Source organism: Bos indicus, chromosome 24 (assembly GCF_029378745.1).
Source record: "Bos indicus isolate NIAB-ARS_2022 breed Sahiwal x Tharparkar chromosome 24, NIAB-ARS_B.indTharparkar_mat_pri_1.0, whole genome shotgun sequence".
Taxonomy (NCBI): Eukaryota; Metazoa; Chordata; class Mammalia; order Artiodactyla; family Bovidae; genus Bos; species Bos indicus.
In genome coordinates, this window is record NC_091783.1 from 23,227,452 (window position 1) to 23,249,694 (window position 22,243).

Below are 22,243 nucleotides of genomic sequence, written 5' to 3' on the forward strand. Positions count from 1 at the left end.
AAATTAACTTCTGACCAATGTATCATCGTTAATGGTGATCACACCAAGCAAATATAAATATCAATCAATTTGGAGCCAAGCAACAAACATTAGATTTCTAATCTTTTTTCTTTTGCTTAGAAAATGGAATAAGGATACTGATACCAGGCAATGGCCACCCGCTCCAGTACTCTTGCCTGGAAAATCCCATGGACGGAGGAGCCTGGTGGGCTGCAGTCCATGCGGTCGTGAAGAGTCAGACACGACTGAGCGACTTCACTTTCACTTTTCCGTTTCATGCACTGGAGAAGGAAATGACAGCCCACTCCAGTGTTCTTGCCTGGAGAATCCCAGGGATGGCAGAGCCTAGTAGGCTGCCATCTATGGGGTCGCACAGAGTCGGACAGGACTGAAGCGACTTAGCAGCAACTTAGCAGCAGCAACCATAGCTTACAAAATTTGTTTAAAAAAAAACACTTTTTTTTTTTTTTTTTGGTGTGTGTTAGTAATGACAGCCCTAAAGATCAAGACAATATTTAAACTCTTTCAAAAACATTTCTTTTCTGAGCCAAAGTATAGCTACAGAATCCTGAAGATAGTGCTTCTCAAATTATTTGGAAGAAGAGTCAATATGGAAGTCAACTCATAAAATCAGATTTGTGACACTTTTTATGTAGTCTCAAACTTCCCTATTGGCACAGGGAAATACATCCCTGCTTTCACTTAGTTTATTCTGTTTCATTTTGAAAAGTTACCATGATGCATGATGATCAAATTGCTGATCAATTTGAGCTGGCTACTTGCTTCCTTTACAAGTTCCTTTTCCTTGGAAGAGTTATTAATAGATGATTAAATATCTGAATGCATAATTATGTTTAGAACTTCTGGGTTTCAAAGTACCAAGGACCCTCTATCATACTCTCTGGTCCAGCTAAAGGGGTCGGATTCTCTTACTAACTCAACTCAGTAGACAAAGGCTCTATTCCAATGGCCGATTTTCTCATAGGTCATATTCAAGGTGTAGATTCCTGTTTCAGCATCCCTCTAGATTCTGATCTAATCTGCTACTGCTGCTAAGTCACTTCAGTCATGTCCGACTCTGTGGGACCCCATAGATGGCAGCCCACCAGGCTCCCCCGTCCCTGGGATTCTCCAGGCAAGAACACTGGAGTGGGTTGCCATTTCCTTCTCCAATGCATGAAAGTGAAAAGTGAAAGGGAAGTCACTCAGTCGCAGCCTACCAGGCTCTTTTCCAGGCAAGAGTACTGGAGTGGGGTGCCATTGCCTTCTCCCTGATCTAATCTAGAATAGGTCAAACCAAAATTTTCAGTCTTTCTTTTAAATTTTTATTTATTTATTTTGAAGTCAAATTTTATTTATTTTTTACTTTTTAAACAATTTAATTCAATTTTTATTGAATGAAATATTCTTCAAATTCTTTAGTGCTTTACAGCTTTCAGAAGTTTCTCACACATGATTTCATATAATCCCACAATAATGTTTTTTGCCCCCTTTCCTATATTGCTCCTCCTCTCTCTGTTCCCACTGGCAACCATACTAGTTTATACTCTGTATCTGTGAGTCTACTTCTTTTTTGTTTTATTCATGAGTTTGTTGTATTTTTTAGATTGTACATATAAGTGATGTCATACAGTATGTGTCTTTCCTTTTTAAAATACAAATTATTTTAAGGCCAGGTAAATTTTGGAACTTACTAGGCATTTAGGTCCAGCCAAGGATTGATTCAAATGGCTTGGCTATGTTTCTCAGACTTTCCCATCGTCACTGTTGTATCAAAAGGAGCTAACTTGTGCTGTTCAGCACACCCCATTCCACTTCAGTCCTAGGGTATCAGTGTATACAAAATTAGTATCAAAACATACGGCCTTTCCCTTTGGAGGCTGGGGGCATGGGGACAGAGGAATGTGGATAGAGGTGATGTTATTCATTCCCATGGCTTTAAAGTTTCTGTATGTATATCTTCAGCCCAGACTTTTCTCTGTCGTTCAAGCTTCTATATTCAAATTCCTACATGAACCACTCTTTCCATATTTCAAATTTAACTTTTCTGAAATTAAATTTTTCTTCCTGCCTCTCCACCCCAACCTACTTCTGCTCCTACCTCAGCCTCCAACTCCCAATCTGTTCCTCCCTCAAACTCCCCTCTCTAAGTCAGTGGCCTCACTAGCCATACTACTAAAGCCAGAAGCCATCTGGTCATCCTCGACTCAATCTTTTCTCTCACTTGCCACATGCAATCCATCAGCAGGCCTTCTGCTATCTTTAAAACATACCTTCAATCATCACGTCTGTCTACTGTGACCATTACCTTTCTAATCCAACCCCATAATACTTCACCTAAACTACTACAACTACTGTAAGCTTCTTAACTAGTCTTGCTTCCATGGGTGCCTCCTCCGAATCCTTTCAAAGTGGCTAGTGAAACTTCTAAAAATGCATGACGTTTAATTCTCCTGCTTTAAATATACTTGATTGATTTCCCACTGGGCCAAACTCCTTATCATGGTGAGCAGAGCCCTACAGGATACGGCAGCAGAAGACAACTGAGATGTCATAGCCTGCTTCTCTATTTCCAGCTCAGCAAGTTCCCTTACACTGGTCTTTGTTTTTTGGCTGCAGTAGGTCTTTATTGTGGCATGCCCACATGGACTTCTCTAGTTGTGGTGCACCAGTTTAGTTGCCCTACGGCATGTGGGATCTTAGTTCCTTGACCAGGGACCCAACTCTTGTCCCCTGTATTAGAAGTTAAATTCTTATCCACTGGACTTTCAGGGAAGTCTCACATTGGTCTTCTTTCTAATCCTTAAACATGCCAAGAACTCCTGCCTTTGTGCTATGTCTATTGTTCCCCTTCTTAGCTGTTGATGTGATTGACTTCTTTACATCCTTCAGGTGTCATGATAAATGTTACTTGCTCAGAGAGATCTTCCCTGAGTCTCCAATTCCCTCCACTATTCCATTGTTTTCTGTCATGGTACCATCGCGCCCTGCCCCCCGCCCCCCCTTCGCCACCGCCCCAACCACCACCTCTTCTAGCACTCACTTATTAGCACTCAAGTGCTAATTATTTATTTCTTTGCTTATTATGTTTTCCTTAGACAATTTTAAGTTCCATCTCATGAGGGCCATATATATACATCAGTCTTGTGGACTACCTTAACCTTAGAGCCTACCAGAGAGATTGTGAAAGTCATTTAGTCTTGTCCGACTCTTTGCGAGCCCATCTATAGCCTGCCAGCCTCCTCTGTCAACGGAACTCTCAAGGCCAGAATACTGGTGTGGGTAGCCATTCCCTTCTCCAGGGGATCTTCCCAGCTCAGGGATTAAACCAGGTCTCCCACCTTGTAGGTGGATTCTTTACTGAGCCACCAGAGAAGCCAGAGAGATTAGCACCAGTAAATGTTTGTTGAATGAAAGTATAATTATATAGATGGATGAAGGAAGAATTGTTTAGTCTTTGAATACTTATTTTATGATTATAGATTACTTGTTTGCACTATGACATTTTGCTGATGAATAAGTAGTCCTGCATGGCTATTTGTGATGGATAATACGCAAGATTTTCCAGAAATTTTTAAACATCATACACAGTCTGACCCTGATGTTGAAAGAAATTTTACTGTCATTATGTTGATTTATGTTTCAAAATTTGCATTATGTTTCATTACAATATAATTTTCTGATATAACATTTTGACTTCCTCTCCCTATAAATAGCATGGAAAACCCTAGGTCAAAGGCTGAGGGATTGGTGTTCAGATATGGGGGTGAAGAGTCACTTTTTGGACAGAGATGTTCTGCACAGAAGCAATTCTGAAGAAAGTGTCTTGGGGGGAATGCCAATTAAACTCCAACAGCCTGTTCAATGAATAATTTAGCTGAAGGAACTGGAAAGAACTTCTGGAGACGTTAAAAGTAGAGGAGAGAAATGTATCCAGAGTGAGTTACTGAAGCAGATTTTAGATTTTTCAAGTGTTTATGCTCTTGGGTAGAAAAGATATGGTAAAAGATGTTGACTGAGCCTGCCAGTTAATAATGAGTACAGACACAGAACAGAGCACACTGGAGACCAGAGAATCCACAGAGTTTGGAGAAGGGTGGCCCTTGAAGTCCTAGGACTCTCAATTCCTTTAGTCTAATGTGAATACTCTCTTGTTTACCTCTTCCTTCTAAAAAGAATGTCTTATATGATATCTTTCAATTTTGTAAGTCTTTTTTCTTTTTGCTTATATACTAAATCTAGTTAATGTAACTAGGGGTTATACATATTTGTTTATATTCTATGAATATGTCTCAAATTTGTAATTTCCATCCATTGGAGTGTCAAGTATAATGATAAATAGAATGAACATGTGTATGTGGTCAGGCCCTGTGATTTCCTTAACTGGGGCCCAACTTTATCCAAACAACCTCCAGCAAAAGGTAACGGGAATGGCCAAGGATTATGCCTCCTTCTCTTCCTCTCATTTTCCTTACTTTATTAACTAGCTTGGCATATATTTATTAAGCACTTACTGTGTGCTCTGGGGCTTCTCAGGTGACTGAAGCTAAGTCGCTTCAGTCCTGTTTTACTCTTTGCAACCCTATGGACTGTTACCTCCAGGCTCCTCTGTCCATGATATTCTCCCGGCAAGAATACTGGAGTGGGTTGCCATGCCCTCCTCCAGGGGATCTTCCCAACCCAGGGATCTAACTCATATCTCTTATGTCTTCTGCTTTGGAGTTTTTACCAGTAGTGCCACCAATTCAGTAGTTAAGAATCTGCCTGCCAATGCAGGAGACGCAGGAGACACAGATTCGATCCCTGGATTAGGAAGATCTCCTGGAGGAGGAAATGGCAACCCACTCCAACATTCTTGCCTGGGATATCCCATGGACAGAGGAGCCTGGACAGCTACAGTCCATGTGGTCACAAAGAGTCAGACACAACTGAGCAACTGAGCACACACATAATTCATTGTTCTGGAGTTACTTGGAAAACAAGAACATCTGAACTCTCCAGAGTCTTCAATCAAGATTCAATTTGTACAGTGGGATATTTGTTGTTATTTGCTAAGCTGCATCCCACTCTTGCAATCCCAGGGACTGTAGCCCACCAAACTCCTCTATTCATATAGTACAAGAGCAGTGCAAGTTCTTATGAGCTAAAACACTTCCAAACTATAGGTGCCAGTCATCCTTTGCTGGATCATAAAATAAATTTATTGAGTTAGGAATTTTTTTAAATTGAGTTTAAATTTTTTACCAAATTTAAAAATAGGAGAAAAATGGCAAATAGTGTGTCTTACATGTAATAAAAAATACTTCATAAAATTTTTGGAGGAGAGATGTATACATGCACTTTATGCCAAAGTAAAATGTATGTCTTACTATGAGACAAGGTTTAAAAAAAAAAATTGAAAGACACTATCCAGAGGAGTTTCGAGGCAGATGACTTGAGCAAGTCAAAGAAGGAAGTCTTTCTGATTCTGAAAGTACTTGAATGAGGCTTAGAGGAGTTGGGATGTCTTTTCAAATGAAAGAGCTACCAAAAAGAATTATGAAATTGTGAATTAAGCTATATCCATAAGTGAAAGTAAACTCTATAGAACCAGCTTAATCTTGAATGAATGACCACTCTGTGACCAACTATACTTCCAGAATCTCCTAGGAAAGCTATGACCAATATACCAGAAAACCTACATCTCTCCACTTGGAATCAATTTCTTGTCTCTGATCTCACCAGGGAAACTTTGAAGAGAATTGTTTTTGTGAGTTATACCCCATTTAGATGGGTGACTGAAAATATTCTCTGTCCAATTGTTCATCCCAAATTATTACATACTTCAGATATTGGAAATATTTTTTTAAATATGAAAAGCCTAAAGATAAGTTCCCAATTCAGTAAACTGAAAGTGATCCTCTCCTGATATTAAATCTACGTGTGACTTCTACTGGCCTGTGGCTCCCCTGAGCTCTACTGGGCTAATATTTATTGGGCAAACAAATTCAAGGACTCAGGACCACTGATATATGTTAGCATTATTTTTCGATTCAAAAGAAGGGAATAAAAGGAATAAAAGCAGTCAGGGTAGCCTCTAGAGAAGGGGAGCTGTTGTTGCAGGCATCTTGCAAGTTAATGGGAATTCACCCGGGACTCTAGAGCCACCCAGAGAGGGGAGAGAGGAGGAGACAGGGAGGGGTGGTGGTGGATGAAAAGTCTTCCTTTGCAGCTGGCCCTCTCCCTCATTTGTTGCTCCAATAAGCAGTAATTAGGTCCTGAGCTAATGGTGTCAGCTGATTTGCTGTTTTTAGGCTAGACCCAGAGGAATCTCCATGGAAACCCTGCTGGAGTCGTCCCCCCACCTGGATGCTGAGTGCTCCTTTCCGCCACCTGGCTGCCGCCTGGCCCGCTGCTACCTCCTCCCGCCTCTAACCTGCAGCCTGCAACATGCGCACTGCCCCCGGGATCCCTAAATGGGACAATTCTGCCCGTGACGTCAGCGCCCAGCCGTCTCCACAGAAACTTTTGTCCCACTGGCCAATCAGAGAGCTTGGAAGGGGCCGGGGAAGAGGGGGGGCGGGAGGAGAGGGGAGTGGGAGGGGTGGGGGGTGAGGGGAGAGGCGAGAGGTTTAGTGTGTGGAGCTGCTCGCGCTCCGCCCGGGCTGTCAGTCCCGGCTCCAGCCGCCGCCGCGAGACCTTCCCGGAGACGCGCGCACACACAGCGCACCCCCTGCACACCCTCGCTCCCCGGCTCACACACACGCGCACACTCAGCCTGGTGGAGCAGGAGCCACTGACCGTTCTGCAAGTGCCGGGACCAGCCGCGGCGCAGTGGGGACAAACACCCCGCGTTCCTCCCAGTCGGGGCTTTCGTCTTGGAGACGGCGACGAGGGGGCGAAGGTGGGCTAGGACACGGACTCGGCGCCGGGCACTGATCGGGCCGCCTTGCTGGCAGAGCCGCCTCCTGGGACGGGCGCGGGCCTCCGCAGAGAGTAGAATAAAGAGGAGCGGCCGCGATCGCAGCGCGAGGAGGATGGGAACTCCCCTATTTCCAGCTCTGTAACAAACGGATGGAAATCCTGAATGGAGGAACCGCTGATCTCATTTGCTTGAGAAATCGTCCGGAGGAACTCATATTTGGCTACTCTGAGCAGAGGAGGGGGTGTCCATGACGTGGCAGGGGGAAAATAGACATCCGAAACCTCCCGTGTGAACTGCAAACTGTAACCAAGCAAGGGGAAAATGACAGCTCGCTATATTCTAATTTCATGCAGAGGGTTTGAAGCATCTGTATCATAAACTTACTTCTATGCCTTGTACCCAGTTCATTAGAGACCAGAGGAGTCCTATCTGGGGGCCCCAACGTTATCTGGGAGACCCGCCGCCAGCGGCCTGCCTTCGTTTACCCACTTCCCCCTGGAGCGGATATCTGTTCAGGGTACCACGGGCTATCCTAGAGAACTCCGGCCAAATCTCCGTGGATGCTTTGCTAATTCTGGGACTTAACTCCCGGAACCTACCTACGGGACTGGAATTCAGCCTAAATGCATCTGAAGAAATGACATTTTAAGCCGCTTTAAAAATACCTTAAGAAATTTCCTGTGTAGCAGGATTTGATGGGCTTAACAACATGACAGGTAAGAACTTTCTCTCTTTCTAGTCCCTGAACGCCCCACACAGGGAAGGCCGAAGCGGAACAGGACCCTGGAGGAAGGAGAGCCCGGGGACCCGGGTGCCCTTCGGGCTCTCAGGCGCCAGGCCGGGCAGCTGCTTTCGAGAGAGGCGCAGCTCTCGCTCCTGGACGGTGGTGGGGCCGGAGGCCGGGAAGCTTCGGGGGCGCGCGCGCGCGGGGAGGCGGCGCTGCGCTCCACCTGCCTGCCCCGGACGCAGCCCCGGGCGAGGCGTCGAGGGACCACCCCAAGTCAATATTGGGATTTTTAATAAACCAAGGAATGGGATTTTAATTATTCAAAACCCAGCTCCTCCGGGCCAGAGGATGGTCCTACTCCCACAATATTAGAGACCCATCACTAAGAGGAAGAGAACAGCGTCCGGAGACATCCGTCGCAATTACGAATGAAACCAGAGACTTGGTAGCACAGGGCATTGATCGCTGGTGCCCAGCCGGACCCTCCTCCCCCTCGCCCCTTCCCTCCCCCCTTTCCCCCGACCCGAGGCAGGCTCTGGCGGCGCCCGGGACCTCGCGTCCCCTACAGCGTGGCGGGGGGCTGCATTTTTCATGAGCCCGGGGTGAACAGGTGCGAAGTGCGCTGGGAGCCTCCGGCCGGCGGCCGGGCGCGCGGAACATGGAGAGCGAGCGCGATGTGTACCGCCAGTTCCAGGACTGGTGTCTCAGGACTTACGGGGACTCAGGCAAGACCAAGACGGTGACCCGTAAAAAATACGAGCGGATCGTCCAGCTCCTCAACGGCTGCGAGTCGAGCTCCACGGACAACGCCAAATTTAAATTCTGGGTCAAATCGAAGGGTTTCCAGCTGGGCCAGCCGGACGAGGTCCGCGGGGGCGGCGGCGGCGCCAAGCAAGTGCTCTACGTGCCGGTCAAGACCACGGTGAGTGACTCGCCTTCTTCTGTTATTTGTCTGCCGGAGCAGCCTGGGGGGGAGATGGAGGTGGGGGGAGAAAGGGGGAGCCGTGAGCCACCGTTGGCTCGTTTGCCCCCACCCTTCTCAACCCCCTTCCCCAAGTCGTCCCCACTCGCGTGAGCCAGGCGCGTTTCCCCCAACGTGGAGTCTTTGTGGTCCTGTATTTTAAAGCAGCAGCGCATCTCTGGAGCGCGCAGCCCTCCTCGTCTCCGGAGCTTCTATCCCCGGGTCGGGCGGCATCTCGCGTCCTCGGACTGGGCCATTGTCCCACGTCCTTCGCTGGGCGCCCGGCGCGTGTCCCGCCTTCCCCACCGCGCATAAAGGCCACGCTGAAACCCCAGCCACACGCTCTGATAATAGATGATTCTGATCGATAGTCTACGGAGTCTTTTTATTGGCACAAAGCCCGAACGTGGCGCTGGTCGTGGATGTGGGGTTCCCCCGACCCCCCCCCCCCCCCCCCCCCCCCGCGCCCCGGACACTATCGGGTTTTATTGTTAGTTAGACCGCCGCCTGGGAGACACCTGGCTGTCCGATCGCCTTAATCTCCCTGAGATCTTGCCCTGAAGATTTAGATGGTATATAGGGTCCTGGAGATGCCTCCTCCTGCCCACCCCCCCACCCCTTCCTTCCTCACTTGCAGCTTTCACAAATAAAGCCGCAGCTACATGATGAACAACAAAGAGTGATGGGTTTGGGCGCAATCAAGTGGTGTACGTTATTTGTTCCTTATTCTGGGATGGCTCTAGTCTCACGGCCGCAAAGCTTTAAGCCCAGGCGCTGGCGCTGAGAGCTCAGTGTATCTCAGCCTCCCCAGGCAGAAGCCTGTGAGGTTGGGGAGCAGCGGCAGCGTCAATTTCCGTTTTCAGGAGATGGGAACTGTGGGCTACAAGTAGGATCGCAGATCAGATCCATAAGACCTCTTTCTTCATCATGCTAGGTGGGTAGTCATCCGGAGTAGGGGTGGGGGAGGGTTATCTGGCATTCGGTACATTTTTGCCTCGCTTTGGGGTTTCTTGAGCATTTGCTCCTTTTCTTCCATCTCTCACTGGCAACTGTTTCCCGTGCAGTATTCCTGGAGGATGCTAGAAAGGAGATGCCTTGAAAGCTACTCTTCTATCTCAAACGGAGGTATATTAAATTGGAAATACGTGCATGAAAGGTTTTTCAAAGGCTTATATGGAAGACTCTTTTTGGAAAGCAGTTTATGGTTTCTTGAGATTAATTAGGGGTAGTTGTTTGAAGGAAGTATATTTCTTTTGAAATTTATATGGAAAAATGACATGGGAATAAAGGTGAAACGGAAACACACATAAAAGTTCTGCTTTTTTAAAAAATATGCATCATTGTTGAAAGGTTTCTAGGAGGGCGATCTATAAACACAGCCTTCGCCTTTCACATCTGGCATTGCTAAAGACAATGGTGAGATTGCTTTATTAATAATGAGCACTAGATGGGCATGGATGAACTTAGGTTTATCTACATTTGGATGAGCCAGAAGTCTGTCATAGAGAATGAGGGGCTTTGATTCATTTATATTGGGAGTAACATTAAGAACCTGATTTTTAAAAATAACTTAGGTAGACAAAGTAAATTAGAATTCAAAACATATGAATGTATTTTTCTTTGGGTGGTACTGAACTAATTGATGAATAAAATAATGATTTAAGATATATTTATCTGAATATTTCTTGATAAGATTGTGTGTGTTTTGTTTTGTAAATTGCTAGCTGGGAGTTTGTTTTTCATTTCTTAAAATGTTTTACTTAGGCACCTCTGTTTATGTGTCAGATTGCTTCACTTGTGTATTTCTCCAATGAGTTTATACCTGCATGGATTTGGTTACATCTACTGTATGTATATACAGGTGTTCTTTTTTAAAATGTTACATAAAAATTCTAACATAAATTGTGTAGTGGTCATAGAGGCACTAAGATAAACATGGATGCCAGTAATTCAAACCAGCATTCACATTCTTGGGTACCACATTTTCATTGAAAAATTAATGCAGAGTTGTTAAGAAATTGCTGCTAAGATATCTAATATAGATTAATAACTCCAGGATTAATAATAAAGTAACATGTGTTTCTCTTTTCAGTAAAGATTCCATATAGTTAAGGGAGAAAATGTAATCCTTCAGGTGATGTTCTTGCATAATGGTTTCCTGTGTAGTATTTAAGAGCGCTGATTTTCATTCACATCTGTTTTGAAATTTTGAAGAGGTTTTTAATTCATGAACTTTCCTATTGCTCTTTATGAAATTTTTATGCTGCTCCTGACATAGAATTATAGGCTCCTCCTTCTCTGAGAGACAGCCAATCATCATTTCATTGACTTAAAATATAAATAAAAGATCCCTTTTATCATGTGTTTCCCCACATCTCAGAGTATTTCTTCCTTAAACCTGTGATGGTTTTTCTTTATGATAGCAGGGGTGCAGTCAACAGAAAGACCAAAAAAAAAAAATTTTTTTTTTTTGCATCCAAAAGCATTTATTGGTTGAAAAAGAGTACTATATTTGAATAGTATTTTCAAGTAGACTGAGAATCATTCCAGGATTCTGAGGTTTGAAGGTTCATGGCTGACTTTGCTTCACTGAGAGCGATTCATTCCTGGTGTTGCAGTTACCCATTGCTGCAGGTAATTAGGCATCATTACTACTGTGAAAAGGGAAAGAGAGAAGGGGAGAGGACAGGCTGGGGCTAATTAACTCCTTGTGTTTAATGAGAGAAAGGGAGACTGATAGCAAATGGGAGGTCGGACTAGAACAGAGCAGACACATCATGCAGGCTTAATTGAAACAGGACTATCTTTCATTCTAAAAGAAGCTTGGTCCTACCTCTTGTTTTTCCAAAAGAGCAGATGTATTTATAGCTTCGCAAATACTTTCCCCGTGAAGCCTCAAGGTAACTGATGATAAAATCAAGCAAGTGACAACTGACTTAAAAATGTAGAATATTGGAGAAGATAAACATGCCCTTTACTGTTTGTACTGGCCATGCCTAAAACTGAGGGGACATATCTGTCACTGTTTAGATTACTGTGTGGCTGAGCAGATACTGTTTGGTCACCAAGCAACAACATCCTGCGACTCAGCCATTTTAGATCTGGAGTGAGACGGTTGTGTGCGCACATGTGCGCGTATACACACACACATGTGCTTTGCTGAGCATGGGATCTCAGTTCTTTTCCATACTACCACTGTTACTTTTCTATGTTCTTTCCTTAAAGGTGTCAGAAATTTAGAAGTATGAAATTATGGTAACTTCAAACAGTTCTAAAAAAGATACAGGAAATGCTTGACATTGATTCAGAAACAATGTTTAATCAGTGACAGTTGAAAATTATCCTCACTATGGTTACTCTGTTTTACATCTCTGATAGTTCTAGCTTAGTTTGTTTTCAGAAGCTTTACATTCTGATTGACGCTTTGTTGTCTGGCAACAATTAGTTAAAACATCACACTTTAAAATGTAACCACATTTTACTGCTTCATATTAGGAAAGGTAAACTTAGAAAAGAATCAGAAATTTCATTACATTTCATTAGTAATATTATTCATGCATTATTGTTTATTTTATAAAAGTCTACTGCATTCTATAAGTCATTAGGAAATTCCATAAACTCACATTTCTATTTGTCTTTCAGTCTTAACCAAACAAGGTAATGAATATCCAAACTATAAAATCAAATAATATGAACAATGCTTTTCTTTCCCTGTATTTGTAGGAACAGACATTTCAGCCTTTTTTTTAAAAGCATTTACATGTATTTTTTCCCTTTAGTATTTTTCCCTTTATTTATTCCACGAGGAAACATAAAATGAATTTTTTATCCAGAAAAGAAAATATATTATCTCTAGTTATGTGATTTAAAAATGATAATTTATTCAGTTATCAATCGGTAGCCTCAGATTTCATATTTTCTCACTGTGTATACTACTAATTGATTATTGTACAGTGATTAGAATGAATATTCATGGACTGGTTCATAAGCAGTTACTGTTTTTTAGTTCTCTGATTGTAGTTTTGGTTATTTTTTAAATACCACATCAGAGTGAATAAAATAATACATAAGGAGTCTGTGTACATTTCCACTTGGTCTAAGTCTGTGACTAAGGCTCACACCATATATGTTGGGCCTTGATCTGTAATTTGCTATAGAAATTCTAGAAAACAAAGCTGAGGGATATGCCAGCCATGCGTAATGATACTTTGTATCTCTTACAGAGACAAGTCAAAACAGTAGTCATGGAGACAACCGAATTTTGCTTATGTCTTAATACTTCCACAGTGGGAATTGCTATTGAAGACTGATGCATTTTTTCCCCTTCATTTAAGTATTTTGGGACACACTATACCATATATCTTTGTGGGGTTAAAGACATCCCAAGTATGAGTCTCAGTATTGTGGTTTATAAGCTGACTTCAGTGGCATTTAGAGCTGTTGGGAGGAATCAGTCATCCATGGCAAGTCCAAGTCCCTAGCACAGCACCTCCTTTGGGTTCTCAGGGAATAGTGGGTGCCTTTGCTAGAAGCCAGGCTTCCCTGGTAACTCAGACGGTAAAGCGTCTGCCTGCAATGCGGGAGACCTGGGTTCGATCCCTGGGTTGGGAAGATCCTCTGGCGAAGGAAATGGCAACCTACTCCAGTACTCTTGCTTGGAAAATTCTCTGGATGGAGGAGCCTAGTAGGTATAGTCCAGGGTTCGCAAAGAGTCAGACACAACCGAGCGACTTCACTTTCCTTTCCTTTTACTAGAGGCCAGTTGGCCATGAGGATTAATAGACAAAGGGCTTGTCGAGTTAACACCCCTGAATTTTAGAAGGCAATCAGACCCTCTTAGTATAAGAGGACTAGTTGTTCAGTCACAAATTTGTGTCTGACTCTTTGTGACCCCATGGACTGTAGCCTGCCAGGCTCCTCTGTCCATGGGATTTTCCAGGCAAGAGTGCTGGAGTGGGTTGTCATTTCCTTCTCCAGGGAATCTTCCTGACCCAGGAATCAAATCCACATGCCCTATATTACAGGCAGATTCTTTACCGCTGAGTAACCTGGGGAGCCCATATGAGGACTATCCCACATTTATTTCCGAAGATACCAGTCCTTAATTTTTCTGTTATCTCTTCTTAGTTGTATTACTAGTGACTATGGTGAAGGTGAGGGATAAGACCCAACACATATGTATTCCCTCTAGAGACCTTCTGAACAACGATTCTGAGATTCTACTTGACAAGATTTTAACTCTGGACTTTCTGTATAGGATAGAGGAAAGATGAGGAAGGAAATACAGGGATGTGGCCTCAGAATTTCCAAAAGTTTCAATTTACACGTCAAGATCATAAAGACCTCTCACTAATAGCTGTTGTATTTGCCAAGATTTTTTATATCTCACTAGGAAAGAGTAAAGTGAATCCAGTGTGTTTTAGCTTGTGTTCCTTTTCATAGTCCTAGGATGGCAATGTAAACTTCCTGGACAGCATGGATGGCAGGAAACATGGTATAGTGGGCAGGGTAAGGATTTTAGAGCAAGATTTAAATCCTGGATTTGACATTTACTGGAGTTGCGAGTTCAGTTCAGTCGCTCAGTCATGTCCAGCTCTTTGCGACCCCATGAACCAGGCCTCCCTGTCCATCACCAACTCCCAGTTTACCCAAATCCATGTCCATCGAGTCAGTGATGCCATCCACCATCTCATCCTCTGTCGTCCCCTTCTCCTCCTGCCCTCAATCCCTCCCTGCATCAGAGTCTTTTCTAATGAGTCAATTCTTCACATGAGGTGGCCAAGGTACTGGAGTTTCAGCTTTTGCATCATTCCTTCCAAAGAAATCCCAGGGCTGATCTCCTTCAGAATGGACTGGCTGGATCTCCTTGCAGTCCAAGGGACTCTCAAGAGTCTTCTCCAGCACCACAGTTTGAAAGCATCAATTCTTCAGTGCTCAGCTTTCTTTATAGGCCAACTCTCACATCCATACATGACCACAGGAAAAACCATAGCCTAGCCTAGACAGACTTTTGTTGACAAAGCAATGTCTCTGCTTTTTAATAGAAAGTTTCTTATTTAAAGACACAGTTTCCTCTTTGCTTCTCTTTGAGAATTTCTCTTTGAGGATTTCCTAATTTGCATCCAAAACTTTGCCTAGTTTTAGTTTTGGATGAGAATTAATAATCATACTTCATAAGCATATAGTATATAAGGCATATGCTTGACACATAATAGATGCTACAAAAATAGAAGCTAATCTAAGTATTAACAAGTCAAGAACACCATGATATAATTTTAATTATGTGTTATGAACTCAATCACAGTGTAATGAATTAAAATATAAGATACATATATACATTAATGATTATACATTATTATAAGTAATATAATATAAATTATATATTTATGTTAACATTATAACATATAACATTATATAATATAACATTAATGTAGTATATTGCATCTTTTTTCTTACTTCACTTTTAGAAAATAAAAATAACTTTGTTTTCTTAAAAGTGATACATTCTCATTACTCAGAAGTCTAAATGAAAAGGAAAAACTTGCCAAAAATTCATTCTAGGTCTCTTGCCTAGATATAACCATTAATTAATTATGAGTATCATTACAGATATCCATCTAAACAAGTATCCCAAAAGAAGATTAGAGATAATGGTTTATAGTCATACTGTATATGGAGAAGCAGAAGTGATTTTCTAAAACTGGGATGACAATTATATGCTAATTTAAGAAGAATAAAATATATTACCAAAATGTCACAAAAATACACAAAATTCAAAAATTTTCTAATAGGTTAAGGCTTATTCATAGAAGTGTTTATTCCTAAAATTGACAGAAAATATTAAGAAAAATATCAATGGTGAATTATATTTATTTTTTCAACTACAATTTCAGTTTTATACCATATTATTGACTTTCTCTAGTGGTAGATAAAGAACAAATCTTTTTGAATTTCTCACCTTCTTGTTACTGATATCCCTGTTTATAATACATTACATTTATTCTAATTGTTATATGTTTTGTTGTATTATCTAAATTATTGCTTTTATTGTCAAGGTTCTTTATGTTATAGTATGGAATTTGCTTCTTACAATTATTATCCCTTTATTATGTTTAAATGTATATCATCCATTCTTTTACCTGGTTTTCTTTACGTCTAAATTATCTGACTTGATCTATCAGTTGATTGGTGGTAATTCCTGATCATCATTTTTCCCCTAAAGAAGGGCTCCTATTTTCTATTCTTTGGGGTTTATGCAATTGAAAAATATTTGTCCTTTTCCTTTGTGCCTAAAGGGCAACTTAGCTAGGTATAGTTTCTTTGTTTTCACTCTTTCCACTAGAACATTGTAGATAATTGTATTAGTGCTATTAAAATTCAACGGCAAACTTGTTTTTTTTCCAAATTTCATGGATTTATTTACTTAGGTATCCTTACAATTAAATAATTTGACTAAGATACATTTTGAATTCCTTTTATTACTCTCTCTTTCTCTTGAGTAGTGGTACCCCCGTCCATAGCCTCAGTTGTGTGTCTGTTTTGAGGACTTAATATGCTTCTGCTGGAGTTCAGATCTTTGCTTTGGGTTTTCCACTAGTTGTTTTCCATCAAGATATTCCAAAGCACTTAAAATTAAACAAATTAAAAAATTTTTCTTTTCTCCATTCCCCATACTAGGTCCTCCAAGCTGACCTCTTCAAAAAAAAAAATTTTTTTTTCTTTAAAATTTTTCCTTCTCCATAAGTGGCAATACAATTTGCTCACCTTTCCAAGCCAAAAGTCTGTGTGATATGAGTGTTTCTTTCCCCCTTTCTTCTCTCCTTATGGTCAGTACTTCATAGAATACTGTTGATTCTATGAACTTAATATTTCTTGAACCAACTGACCATATTCTTATTACATCATACCATGAGGTATATCTATTGCTTGATAATTTGTTTTTGTTTTGTTTTTTTTTTTGGAAAATTTGTTTTGACAGAAGGGAGGGCATCATGTGTAATACATCTTTGGCAGTAATTAATGGGATAAATGAAAATCATTTCCCAACCCCATAACACAATGGAATCTTCTTATTTAAACACCACACACCAACTAGTTATAACCAGATTTGGGGACTGTTTTTAAATTTTTTTTAATTTAAATTATGGTTAAAAAAACATAACATATACTTTTCCATCTTAAACATATGTAAGTATGTGGTACAATAGTATTAAGCATATATACTTTGCTGTACAAGATATCTCTAGAATGTTTTCATCTTGCAAAACTGAAACTCTGTAACTAATAAAGAACTCCCTCTTTACCCTTCCCTCCAGCCCCTGGAAACCACCATTCTACTTTCTGATTCTGTAAATATGACTACATTTGATATCTCATATAATTGCATGAATGCTTGCCCTGTCATGTCTGACTCTTTGCTACTCCATGGACTGTAGCCTGCCAGACTCCTGTCCATGGGTTCTCCCAGGAGTGAGTTGCCACTTCTTTCTCCAGGGGAAGATTCTTCCCAACCTAGGGATTAAACTGGAACCTTCTGCGTTACTGACTCAATGGGCACAAGGTTGAGTAAACTCCAGGAGTTGGTGATGGATAGGGAGGCCTGGCGTGCTACAGTCCATGGGGTCACAAAGAGTCGGACATGACTGAGCAACTGAACTGAACTTCTGCATTGCAGGCAGAGTCTTTACCTTTCGAGCCACTGGGGAAGCCCCCCTCCCCCCACAGTATAAGTGGAATCACAGTGTTTGTCTTTTGTGATTGATTATCTCACTTAGCATAATACCCTTAAAATTCATTCATGTTAAATTGTGTCACAGAATTTCCTTACTTTTAATGGCTGAATAATATGCTATTTTATGTATTTACCATATTTTGTTTATTCATTTGTCAATGAGCATTTGAATTGCTTCCACCTTTGGGCTTCCCTGATATCTCAGTTGGTAAAGAATCCACCGGAGAAGGCAATAGCACCCCACTCCAGTACTCTTGCCTGGAAAATCCCATGGACGGAGGAGCCTGGTGGGCTGCAGTCCATGAGGCTGCTAAGAGTCGGACACGACTAAGCGACTTCCCTTTCACTTTTCACTTTCATGCATTGGAGAAGGAAATGGCAACCCACTCCAATATTCTTGCCTGGAGAATCCCAGGGATGGGAGAGCCTGGTGGGCTGCTGTCTGTGGGGTCGCACAGAGTCGGACACGACTGAAGTGACTTAGCAGCAAATTCCTGGGTCAGGAAGATCCACTGGAAAAGGGATAATCTGCCCACTCCAGTATTCTTGGGCTTCCCTTGTGGCTCAGCTGGGAAAGAATCTGTCTGCAATGCGGGAGACCTGGGTTCAATCACTGGGTTGGGGTGATCCCCTGGAAAAGGGAAAGGCTACCCAGTCTAGTATTTTGGCCTGGAGAATTTCATGGACTGTATAGTCCACGGGGTGGCAAAGAGTCAACATGACTGAGCGACTTTCACTTTCACTTTTGGCTGTTAGAAATAATGCTGCTGTGAAGGGTGTCCCTTCAAAACTCTGTTTCGATTCTTTTGGATGTATACTCACAAGAGGGATTGCTGGATCACATGGCAGTTCTATTTTTCATTTTTTGAGGAACTTCCATACTGTTTTCCTTACCATTTGTAGTCCCATCAGAAGCAGGAAAAGATGGGCTTTTTTCCTTAAGGCTGTGAAACTGGTGACTTTGCTTGTCATTTAGAGTTCTTTCATGAGTACATTGCTTCTTTAGGCAATAGAAAGTTTTGAATGTAACACAATCAATAAAAATGCCTTGCATTTATCAACTTATTAATATATATTGGTTAAAGATTGAGATAATAACTTTAAACAAAATGTCCCCTTTAACAGTCACAATAATCCTATCGGGTGAACATTTTTCATTACATACTTGATAAAATTGTGGTTTAAATTAAGATAACTTTCTAAAGTCACACAGCTTCTAAGTGTTAGAGTTGGGACAAGAAACTGTTTCGGTTGGATTCCAAAGTCCTTGCTTTGGTTTCCAAACTCTTAAAATAATGCACTCTAGTGATTAAAACAAATTGAATATTCCCCCAACATGTGTGTTTTTATAAATTACATATGTTCTGTATCAATACTTAATACATAGCACATATTCAAAAATGTAAATATATAGGACTGTTAGTTCAATTTAACTGCTCACTTGTGTCCGACTCTTTGCGACCCCATGGACTGCAGCACGCCAGGCTTCCCTGTCCATGACCAACTATTATTAAATGTATACAAACATAAATTTTAATGTTTTTATTCATCTCAGTAGGTCATCTCATGCGTTTTCTGGGGTGTGCACATACCAATTTGGAGACAGTTACTTTAATCCATAGGATAATACTGTGTGTGTGTCTGTTTGGTCGCTTAGTTGTGTCTGACTCTTTGTGAACCCCTGGACTGTGGCCTGCCAGGCCTCTTTGCCCATGGGATTCTCCGGCAAAGATACTGGAGTGGGTTGCCATTTCCTTCTCCAGGGGATCTTCCCGACCCAGGAATCCAAGCCGGGTCTCCTGCATTGCAGGCAGATGATTTACTGACTGAGCTATTGTTGAAGGCAGAAACTATTGTTGAAGCCTAATATTACCTCAAAGTAAATCATTTTAGTTAAGACCTTACGCTTCAGCTAAAATATCGCCTTCTCTCTTACAGGGGAGTGCCTCTGTACTTAACACAATATTAAAAATAATTTCTTAGCTATAAAAATCCATGACATCCATAAAACCATTGTTCTCTTTTGGTATTATTTTGGTGGAGGTGAGATTTTATTTCATCAAAGGCAAGTTGAGATGGTACACAGTCAAGAATAGCTGAAGTGCAGGGTACAGGGGAAGATGAAGTTGGAAAAGTGGGTGGGGGCAAAATTATGGGAAGCCTCTACTGCCATGTTGCAAAATTTGACCTTCCTTCTATAGGGAATGCCAGCTACCAGAGGTGTTTGAGCAAAGATGTTACGATTTAGGTCTTATGGGTAGGGACTTGAGATCTCTCCTTGGTTTATGTTGGTTATAAATCAAATGAATAAAGAATAAAAGTTGAATAATTCCTTTTGCCTCAGTATTTGTTTGAAATATTATAGTTATAAATATTACACAGATACTGAAATCAAATTGTTAAGCAGTAAATCAATATAATTCAATAGCTTGATATTGTGTAATTGAATCATGCTGTACAAACGTCAGACTTTATTAATTCCAATACAGTGTTAAAAATAGGATTGTTTGAAATGTAAGAAAATGAATTTAAAGACACTTAAAAGGACACGACTTAATGACCCAACAACAGGGCATCCCTAAACAATGCAGTTTAGTTGTTCCTGGTTTTAAAATTTCTACAAAAGAATGATACTCTAAATACTCTTGTGTGTCTTGTACTTTTATTGGATATTGTTGTGAGATTCACCCATGTTGTTGTATGTATTATGTAGCATTCTTTAGAATGAATGTATCAAAATTTCATTCATCCTCCTGATGATACATTTGACTATTTGACTTCTAACTTGTTTAATGTATTATGAACATTTGACAAAATGTGGCAAGAATTTAAATCTATAAAAATTAAAACAAAAATTTTGGAAAGAAAAAGGAGTATGGATGAAATCATCTTGTAATAAAATGTTTTTTTTTCCTTCTGTTTTTAGAGTTGAGAAATAATTTTTGACCTATTATTACTACATCCACAGCTACAAAGATTTACCAGAGAAATTGTTCTAAAATCCATGGGAAATTTCTATATATTAATAGAATACTTATTCAAGCCACAAACCTTTTCAAAGTAATGTTTCAAATATTGCTTAGAACATGGAGTTTATACTTTAAAGCAGTATTCTAAATCTTATTCCAAGTTGTTTATTCCTCAAACTTGTTTGATTTTAAATCCACGTGCCTGTCTCTGTCACTATGATTCTTCAATCTTTGTGTACTGTGATAGGCAGGATTCTAAGATGACTCTGAAACGACCCTCACATGTGTTTAATTCCCTTACCTTTGAGTGTGAGTGGAAAGTGCGCATATGATCTCTGATTCCTATGGTTATATTATATGGAACAGGAAAGGGGGCTCTTTTAGGTGGGTCTGACTTAATCACATTAACCTTTTAAAAGCAGAGGGTTTTTATAGCAGAAATAGCAGGCAGAGGAATTCAAAACCTGAGTTGGATTCATTGTAAGGGAGATTCTCTGTTGCTGAGATGGAGGGGGCCATGTGGTTAGGAGCTGAGAGCATGCTTTGCCAACAGCTAGCAAAACAATGGGGACCTAAGTCCTACAACCACAAGGAATAAATTCTGACCAAAGGAAGCTTTTCTCAGTTGGGCTTCCAACAAAGAATGTAGCTGTTTTCCACCTTGATTTCAGCTTTATAAGAACCTGAGCAGAAGACCCATTAAAATATGCTGGACTTTGGAACCATAGAAACTGTGAGATAGTATAAGTTTGTGAAGCTTTAAGCCACCCAATTTGTGATTATACCGTGAGAGAAAATAATACATAGTTTTTTGGTCTAAATTTTTCAAAAGGCATTTTCTCAGTTAAAACAACTTTCTAAAAAGCATATTTGACTAATTGTGGTTTAAGATGTAGCTGGGAATAATTTAAATGGCATTCTACTAATGCCTAATGTGTTGCCATTTTAATTGTTTTTGATGAGATGGCCCATAATTTAGTAAAATATATAATTTCTAACAGCTCATTTGAGATAGTAATTGATCACATTAGATATATTTGTGTGTATATATATATATCTATTACTATGTACTATTTTGATTTTTCAGTTTTTAATTAAAATATTTTATTTCATTATATTCCATCTATCTTTTTTATAGAATAGGAAGTGGCTTACTGTTTTATGGTTTTCAGGGAGGATGGAGATTGAGGAGTTGCATGTATTAAAATAAAGCATTATACACATCATTATATTAATGTATGTTTAAGAATTTTTGACTGCATAGTGACAAATAATAATATGCAGCAATATCATTTAGTAGCACTAACCATACTATAATTTTATTTTTTAATAATTATTTTATTATTATACATTTTAAATGAGACCTTAATATTTGTGGAATTAGCATATAGAAAATAACAATAACAGGTGTATCTTCTGTTAAGATATTAACAAGAATTAGAATAATTTTCCTCTCTCTGTTGAGAAGAGAAAATCTTTATTTTGATTATTTTCCCTTTCTATCTGAGGTTTATTCAAGAGACTCTTATGTCCCACTCTTCCTAATTTTAATCAAGTGTTCATTTGTGCTAGTTATTCTCAGAGGTACCGATTTTTCAAGTGTTTGGCACTGTTAGAAAACTGGAAGGTTGTGAAGGAAACTCAGAATATAAGTTCAGGAAGTTGGAAGCTTCATTTTGGTGATACAAAGGAGTAGCTTGTCTGACAGTCAGAGAAAGGGTGTTTTTGTTGCTAGTTCTTCCTTTTTTAAAGTTATGTGTTTTCAGAAAATATTATTTGAATATTTGGGTCTCATCATTATGTATAAAGATAGTACTCATTGAGATAAGGTTGGCCAATATTTTTTAAGTTATCTTTTTTTCATTTTGGTGAGGTGCCAGGGTGAGGGGTGCAGAGACAACACTTACAGGTGGGCCCGGCTGCAGTTGCCAGATGGCTAGAGGGCTTTAGG

At 40.6% G+C, this 22,243-nt stretch overlaps 1 protein-coding gene across 4 annotated transcripts in view; it reads left to right on the top strand.

Moving 5' to 3' along the window:
- The first annotated feature begins 6,601 nt into the window (after window positions 1-6,601).
- Window positions 6,602-22,243, top strand: part of NOL4 (nucleolar protein 4) — a 464,847-nt gene continuing 449,205 nt past the window's right edge. For 3 of the 4 annotated variants that reach the window (XM_070778763.1, XM_019986452.2, XM_070778758.1), the window contains exon 1: window positions 6,602-8,553. In XM_070778763.1, the coding sequence (XP_070634864.1) occupies window positions 8,290-8,553 (264 nt within the window). In that variant the 5' untranslated portion in view covers window positions 6,602-8,289. Of the gene's footprint in view, window positions 8,554-9,397; window positions 9,527-22,243 lie in introns of those variants that run through there. The other variant, XM_019986453.2, reaches the window with a different exon arrangement.